The sequence below is a fragment of the Daphnia magna genome, linkage group LG2 (genome assembly GCF_020631705.1).
Source record: "Daphnia magna isolate NIES linkage group LG2, ASM2063170v1.1, whole genome shotgun sequence".
In the NCBI taxonomy this organism is placed as follows: Eukaryota; Metazoa; Arthropoda; class Branchiopoda; order Diplostraca; family Daphniidae; genus Daphnia; species Daphnia magna.
The window spans coordinates 10904209-10913360 of NC_059183.1; the positions used below are offsets into that span (position 1 = coordinate 10904209).

The 9152-nt window shown below is 41.5% G+C and overlaps 1 protein-coding gene across 1 annotated transcript; it reads left to right on the forward strand.

Annotated features, from left to right (window-relative positions):
* The first annotated feature begins 5194 nt into the window (after positions 1 to 5194).
* On the forward strand, positions 5195 to 8081 carry LOC116935815. Its single transcript, XM_045169261.1, is given in 11 exon segments — positions 5195 to 5349; positions 5438 to 5662; positions 5729 to 5857; positions 5920 to 6121; positions 6189 to 6404; positions 6482 to 6506; positions 6509 to 6603; positions 6667 to 6895; positions 6963 to 7165; positions 7240 to 7791; positions 8055 to 8081. Coding segments are annotated over 11 exon segments (2058 nt in total).
* Positions 8082 to 9152: the final 1071 nt, after the last annotated feature.

The window sequence follows — 9152 nt, forward strand, 5'->3', positions numbered from 1 at the left end:
AGCAAATAAAAACAGCAACATAAAAATTAAAAGAATACCAGAAAAAATGAAAGCTGAGCCCCCAAGGATCTGGTGGACCAAACACTGTAAGAAAGCAGTAGCAGAATCCAGAAAAGCAAGAAACGCATGTGATCCTAAAAGAGGAGGAGTGAACTGCGAATCAAACAGGAAGGTCTGGCGCGAAAAAGAAAACAGGAAAAAGAAAATCATCATTAAAGCAAAAGATGATGCACTAAACAAACATATAAACGAATTAAACCCCAAAAGCTCTCCAACAAAAACGTGGGCATTTGCAAAAGCCTGGACAAGAGGTGTAGCCGCTCCTGATCTCTACTCCTCTTCCATAAGAGACCCATCAACCCAAAATTTCATCACCGACTTAAAGGAAAAAGCCAGAATCCTAGCTGATCAGTACGATCACGGGGGTGGAAACCCCCCCCGACAACCCAAGACTCGAGGAGATAATCATGAAACAAGTATACCTGTCAGAGCCAAACGAACTGAACTCTCCAATCACGGAACGCTAACTTAAATATGGATTGGGAAACCTGAAAAGCAATGCAATGGGCCTGGACAAGGTGCATAACAAAATGCTCAAAAACCTGTCCGATGTCAACAAAAAGCACTTTCTCCATCTTCTAAACCATCTCTTGGAAACAGCCTATGTTCCCGAAGACTGGAAAAAGGCAACCATTATCCCCATCAGGAAACCAGAAAAACCCGCGTTTGAACCTGAATCCTACCGGCCAGTCTCGTTGACCTCCTGTTTGGGGAAAATTATGGAGAGAATCATAAACAGAAGAATTGCTTGGCTGCTTGAAACAAAAGGACTTAGATTGAAAACGCAATCTGGATTCCGAAAAGGAAGGGGCACCATGGACAATAGAATCGGACTGGAACACTATATCAGAAGAGGATTCAATAAACTAAACCCGGTGAACACCTACGCAATATTCTTAGATATATCGAAGGCTTTCGACACCACGTGGATCCAAGGCCTTTTATACAAGTTAAGCACGAAAGGTATTACCGGGAAAATCCTCCTATGGCTGAAAAACCTCCTCTGCAACAGAACCTACAACGTTCAAATAGGACAAACTACATCAGAGGATCGTGAACTAAAAGTGGGAGTACCCCAAGGATCTCCACTTAGCCCACTACTATTCTCAGTTATGCTAGACGATTTTCCTGTCCTTTCCGAACCAGGAGAAACACTACTGTTTGCTGATGACATAGAATGCCATACGCATGCCGAAAATGGAAGAGAGGCAGAAAGCAAACTAACTCCCTACCTCGACAAAGTCTCAGCATGGAGAAAAAAATGGAGATTCAGATTCTCAGCCCCCAAGTCATGCCTCATCAATTTTACTAGACAAAAAAGGAAACAAGAAAGCCCGCTCCTATTCATAGCCGGTTCAAGAATACCCGAAGCAAAAGATATAAAACATCTTGGAGTGTACTTCGATAGTGGACTTCGTTGGACTAGACAAACGGAAGCCGTGTTAAAAAAAACTTCAAAACTCAAAAACCTATTTAAAGTCCTGGCCCAAACGAAGCATGGACCAAGCATCGACTCCCTTGAATTTATGTACAAAGCTCTCGTGCGTAGTCGCATCGACTACGGCATCATGGTGGCTGGAACATCAAGTCAAAATAGGCAAAGACAACTTGAAGCCATTCAGAACGGAATAATGAGGATAATACTAGGCGCCCCACAATCTACACCCATCAAGGAAATGCTCCTAGAGCTAGACTTACAGCCAATATCAACAAGAAAAACCTGGCTCGGCGGGAGATATCTAATCAGAATCGAAAAGCAGCCTAACCATCCAATGTTTCAACCGTGCTACAACCTAAGGCGGAACCCGACCAACTGGAAACCTAACAACACGCCCGCCCTTAAACTGGCAACAGCCCACACAATAATGGCAGGTCTTGAACTATTTAGAGAAGACTTTAACGCCCAACGCAACGAGCCCCCGACATGGTCAGAAATATCAATAATCATCGACTATCTACAAATCAGCAAAAGAGATGCCCAATCAAACCAAACAAGAGCCAGGGCGCTATTCTATGAATACAAAGCTCAAAATAAAAATGGAATCGAGTTCTACACAGACGGATCACTTAACAAACAGACAAGAAATACTACCTATGCAGCAGTTATTCCAGCACTTAGCATTGAAGAATCTGGCAGGTTGGCTGAAGGGACGTCAATTTTCACAGCGGAAGCCTACGGAATCCATAGGGCCATGGAAATAATGTACAACTCATCTGTAGACATTCAAGAATTTATCGTCTTCACAGACTCCTTATCAGTGGTCAAAATGCTGGAATCACCTGAAAACGGTAGACACCAGATTATTAATGACATAGTACAAACGGCATTCAATCTAAAAAGCTCAGGTACCAGAACCAAGATCTGTTGGATCCCAAGCCATGTAGGTATCCCAGGTAACGAGAGAGCTGACATGTTGGCTTCACAAGAAAGTTCCTTGAACGAAACACCCAATTCATCCAACAATCAACTTTCTGGGTCTGAGCAAGTAGCCATATACAAGCAATATCTGAAAAAAGAAAATTTAAATGAATTAAAAGAAGGCCACGAGAAAGAAAATATCCACATAAGATTACAAACCGGACCCTTGAAGTGGCATCAACATAAATCAAGGAAAATCTCACGTATCCTCTTCAGATTAAGAACAGGACACAACAGACTAAAAGCTCAGATAGCAAGACTGAGCCCCCAACAGAATCCAACTTGCCAAGACTGCGAAGAGCCAGAAACAACTGAGTATGTCCTCCTACACTGCACCGCCCTAGAGATGGAAAGATTAGAGCTCACTCAGTATTTCATCACAAAAGAACTCAGCTTCAACCTATCAAACGTTTTGGGTCTCAATCTCGAATTAAGTCGCAGCATCCAATTTGAGATCCAACACCACCTGGTTAGATACCTAACGAACACAGGGCTCATTAACAGAATCTAATCTACAAAACAATCAAAATAAACAAACATAACAACAAACAAGCACTCTATTCCGCTACATACCTTAAGGCACCCACTAACACCAGAAACAATGCTAGAAGAAGTCTTTAAAAACGAAAACACTTCGGACGAAGCTCGAAGATGTGGAGTAAGTCTACAATTTGAACGATTGGATAATTTCTACTCAATGGCTTTCTTTGGTAGTGCTGCATTGGCTTTCTTGTGCGACGAGGGACATATCGACTCTACAGTGGATGAAGTTCACTTCGAATCTACAGCAGCTACATATCATGTTAAGTTACCTTATTACGTCTCACTTTTTAAAATTACGGCGAGGAACATTCTGTAGAAACTTACTTTAACCACCTCTTTCAGAAGTTTTGCAAAGTGCATTTGTCTAATGGCTATTTTTTCTATAGTTTTAGCTTCTAGGAGCGTTGATGTTTGTTTTACAAAAGGTCACGGCGGGCCGCCTCCTTGAAAACTTTTATGAAGACCATCAAATTACCAATAGAGCGAATATATTAAAGTGTCGCAAGAATAGTGTACCTGTTGTCAGTCACTCGGACGATATTGAGACAAAATGCCCAGCTCCAAAGAAGAGGTATTGGTCGCTGCTCCGAAGAATAACACAAGTAATGCAACATTTTAAACTGCTTTACGTGTCTCCACTCAAATAGCTATTTATCAGATGTCATGAGTCCAGTTGCAAATCGTGAAACCTGAGCTAAATGTTCGTAAATGAAGTTTCCTACACTGCGGAATCAAACTTCAGCCAACTAAGAAGAAACAAAAGCACTGCAAGACGTGATTGCAAACAGGAACAGCACGTTCGTCCGAAATGGTCACAGTTTGAAGAAGAGCTTTCTTAAAAAAAGGCAATAAGTTCTGGAAACCCAACGTAATCAAGATTCCACCTCGAACAGTTTGAGCGAGCCATATTCCTTCAATCCTAGAGATCGAGCTCTGAACTACTTGGTTGGGCCAAAGTTATTTGCTTTTGAAGTGCAAGCAAGTATTCAATCAAGTGTTTTAACTGCAACAAGGTATATATGCTTATTTATGCTCTGTATTACTTTACCTCTTACTTAGTCTTAATTCAAATTGTAAACAGCTTTTCGGTAAACCACCGCCCACAATTATTGGCAGAAAATGATGCAGAATGTCCAGATGATGCTAGGGATTCTTCTTACGCTCTGGATAACAGCTGATTCACAACTGAAAAATCATACGAATAATATTATTCATATCCTTAATGAAGAAAGGAAAGTACTGTACAGTTACGCAGCTCCATATTTGCTTGATTATCCATATCCAGGAGTGGAAAAGTATACGCACTACGAAATGGCTCACTTAGGGATGCTGCCATTAGTGAATGTAAAACCACTCATTCTTAAACTGGGCCCAGTCATCAACGACGTCACCTCTTTCAAATACCCCATCACCGTTTCTTCGTGTAGAGGGAACCCAACTAGTCGCAGTGTATTCATAGCTGTCATTTCGTCAACAGAAAATGTTCTGAATAGGGAAAAAATCCGTAAAACATGGAACAACCACGTCACCATTGTCGTTGAAAAAAGTTTGCTGAGCATGGCTCGTTTTGTCTTTGTTTTAGGGATGACAAACGACAGTTTGTTGCAGAGCAAAATTCGAGGGGAAAGCATGCTTCATGGTATCATTTGTTGATTTGTGTGGTTTAATTGCAGAAATGTATGGAATGAATACACATCTACCAATATTGAATAATACTGCCATCAATTAGGATTACGTTTCATAAATGGGGATTGTGATGGAATTTTTCCGCCGTCTGTTCTTTGCTAGAGTCTTTCATACTTTGATCTAGCAGACCGGTTCTGAACCTTCCGGCTGCCGACCCTTTTGCTACTGATATTCGGAAGAGAAGTCGGATTCCATCAAACCGACCCGGATTTTTCTCATTCTTCTGCTCTTAATGTCTTTGGTCACCCTCTAGGTCGGAAGGTATCTCAATCATAAACAATCGGCACCTCTTGATGATTGGGAAAAGGAGGTACTCGTCCGTGGGGACTTGTTTAGTGTTCCGACTGTGGACTCCCTTGTAACTAAGAAAACTGTTACTCCTCCATATAAAAGCCAGGAAAGAAGTATATTCAGTCATTCCTGGTCGACTGTCTGTCTCCCACTGTCACATTCAATTTGCTCTCGTAGATTTTAACTTCATTATAGATGGCGGAAAATGTTTCTGATGGCGAAGTTGAGGACAATATAGGTGATGCTGGACGAGTTCGAGAAATCGTCAATGTTACCGAGATTCAAGGAGAAAAGAAAAACGGAAAGCTCTACAAGACCGAGCAGAATTTATACCATCGTGCAAAAACATCGTAAGTTTGAAACATTTTCAATATCATTTATTTGTTTTTACGTTATTGCTATCTAGTCTTTAAACTTTTATTTATTTTTTTATTTTAGGAGAAACTCTGTATCATTTAGATGTCGACGCTACACATCAGATAATTGCCAGGCCCGTCTTATTTTAAAGGATGGTCTTTATCGCACCTGTGGTCTTGAACATTGTCATCCAAGTGAAGAAGAAGAGATAGCGCGAATCGAGTTTGTAAATGAGTGTTGCAGACGTGTAATTCAGCAACGGGCACCTGGAGGCCTCAAGCGCATATTTGAGCAACTTCGGCACGAGTAGGAATTCATTTGATAATGATATATTTTTCTCTTATAATATGATTTCTTCTTTGTTTGAATCAGGCGACCCGAAATTATTATCGGATTTGACGCTGCGATTGAAAAAAGAATGCAGCGCGCTCAACAAGATAATAAGCCACCTGTACCGAGGACATTTGACGAGGCAGAGGCTCTGCTAGTAGAGCTACCGCAATACCGGTAATAAATGATTATAAAACAAATGAAAATATTAATAAAAATAGTAGATTTCTCGTTTACAAGAAAACACTAGACGGTTCAGCTGAATTTTTTAGGAGCCGTGTCTCCACGGCTACCGGAACGGCATTTATCTTCATTTCGATGGCTCTATTGGGATCCCTCAACCGGTCAAAACAACTGCAAGGTGAAGGAACATTTAAAACGGTACCTCATTTATTTTACCAATTGTTCACGCTCCACCTGAAGGCGTATAAAAAGGTCAGTTATTGAATTCATTAATTTGGTGTACCATTTTTAAATTTTATTTTTATTACGTCTTGTCTAGCCATTTCCAGTGGCTTATGTTCTAATGAGCGAAAAGACGCTACCCCTGTATAATCTAGTGATGGGGGTAATAATTGGAGCCACGCTTGAAGTGAACATCGACCAAGGCTTTGCGTGTGAACGCATTATTTCTGATTTTGAAGAAGCAATTCTTGTTGCCCTTCAAACATCATTCCCTGCCGCAGAAACGCGTGGTTACTGGTTCCACTACGGCCAAGTATGATAATTTAAATTTTATATAGTAAACTACACAATAACTATATAACGTTATGTTTTTGTTTTTTTGTCATTTAGGCTATTTATAAGAGAGCATGCAGGGAGGTACTTATAGGTCAATACCGGTTGTTAAACGAATCATCCAGATGACGATCGCCCTTGCGTTGCTTCCTGCCAATCAAATTTACATCGGATTCGTTGTATTAAAACACATTTCCTGGTTTTGCCGTATTGCAAAATGTTAATGTTTTTTATTTTCCTAGGCAATTCAACGTGAAAATAGTATTGCTTTGCAACTGGAGTTGCCGGAAACGCAGGAAGCAGTGCAGCGGTTTTATCAATATTTGGCGGGCTATTTGCTGGCAATACAAACCCCAGCTCGGTTTAGCGTTTCTGGCCAAATAAATCGAACCAACAATGACGTGGGGTCATGGAACCGTTGGTTCAATGCCCACTGTCATGGACATCGACAAAATTTCTGGGATTTCATTTGTAAAACTACATCATATAAACTATATTTCTTTTGCAAATTTAATATAATATTTAATTGTTTTTTTAGCTCATCTTCAAGAGTGCGAAGAAACCGCACGCCTCGACTTTATAGCTTTAGGTCAAGCTGAAAACATTCGTCGGGAGGCATTGTCGCAACGGGCTGCGCGAAAGGAACGTCTTATCATCCAACGGGAGAGAGACTTGGAAGACGGTCTCATAGACGTCTATGAATTCCTCCACCAATCGATGTCCTCTTTTGAACCTGCTGAGGTATATTTAATTATTATACTGTTATGAAAGTGTAAATATATTAAATAATTTTTTTCGGAAAATTATGAAATCAGGATTTTCAAAGAGAATTGCCTGGTAATCCAGTACGAAGGAACCAACGGCGAGTTCATTTGAACGGCCCCGTTGTCATACCACGAGCTGGGCCTCACAACGCTTGGCAAAGAGCTGACCAACCACGGCGAAACCCTGCTCTACCCCTTGATGGACAAGCTTTGGTGGTCGCTCGACCTGTTGGCCGCCCTCGCCGGAATCCTGCTCCGTTAGTAGAAGGGGTTGCCGCTATTCCTCGACCTGTTGGCCGCCCTCGCCGGAATCCTGCTCCGGTTGCAGAAGGTGTTGCTGCTATACCCCGATCTGTTGGCCGCCCTCGTCGGAATCCTGCTCCGGTAGCAGAAGGTATTGCCGCTATAGCCCGACCCGTTGCCAGGCCTCGCCAAAATCCTGCTCCTGAAGCGGTTGTCGACGTCGTACAACCACTCGACCAGCGTCATCAAAATCATGTGCCACTTAATGAAGGGCAAGTTGTAGCTGCCGAAGCTGTTGCTATACCTGGTGGAGACATAAATGATGAAGGTGAGGCTGCTCCGTCTAATGTGCGCTGTAGCGTATGTTTGTTTAATTTCGTGAATCGAATATTCTTGCCGTGTGCCCACACATTCTGTCACGAATGCACTGATCGATTTGAACGTAACTTTCCTTGTCCGCAATGCCGTACGCCTTTCCAAACTGCGATCGTTTTTTTTCTTCCATAACTGTTTAAAATTCATCCTTTACATTTGATACTGCATAAGTAATTCTGATATGATAAGACTGCCAAGTGAACACAGACAATTCTAACATATGTTTTTTGTACCCCTGCATTACAAAGAAGACTAAGCCTTTCGATGTTCTGTAATTATTCCATACATTTCTGCAATTTAACCACACAAATCACCAAATAAGGTAACTTAACATAATTTGTAGCTGCCCGGCTGGTGTAGAGGCCTTGTATAAAAAACAAAAGGGAAGCTGACAGGCTGCCCACCAGAAAACAGAAGACGTTCCAGCATGGCATGATGAGCGATAAGCAAAGGACATCTTCAAATTGGTGCTTCTATAACTTGAATATGAGCCATGGCATTCTATATCAATTAGGAAACATAAACAATTTGTAGATAACGCAGCAAGAAGTTAATCTTACCCCTTCACCTTCAAGCACTTCAATTGAACCTGTGTCACCCCTTGCTGTGTATGACACATTAATCGAGCTGTGCTCAATCTGTTCGACACTGCCTACAAATGTAAGTAAACAGGAATTCAGGTTAAAAGAAAGGCTACATGCTCAGTCTTCAGAGATGCAGAGACATGTGATACCATGTGAGCTTCTGTGTCATCAATCTTTAGTGTTTCGTCAACTGCATCCAATATATCCTTAATAGGCCTATTAACTTTTCTGTTTGTGGTCCCTCCTAGAAACTAAGAGAAATAAATAATTTCAAATGTTCTGAAAACATAAAAAAAAAAAAAATTAAAATAGACTATGGAAATGCAACTAGAGATTAGCAATAGTTTTGTTGCATGCCTTCAGATGATATATACGATCTCTTACGAAATGTTTGTTTGTTTGTTTGTTTGACTATGTTTAGAGTGCCTCCACTGCGGGAATACCGTCACGGATACGGGTCTTCTGATGAAGGCCACAAAAAGCACTGGCGATGGAGAGGTCGAAATGAGAAAAGGGGGAAAGTAGAATAGAAAACTGATAGATGATTAAATGCGTTTAAGAAGGTCGAGCTTCCAAAGAAATTCGAGGACGGCGTTTCGAGTGGCGTAGTTAGAGTTAGAGTCGTCGGCAGAGGGGCTGAGTAATGTCTGGAGGTCCATTGACAGATTGTGCTCCGAGCAGAGTCGTCTAAGGGCCGAGCGGTGAACTTGGTATTGCGGGCAGGCGAAAAGCACATGCTCGATTGTTTCCTCTTCGACACAG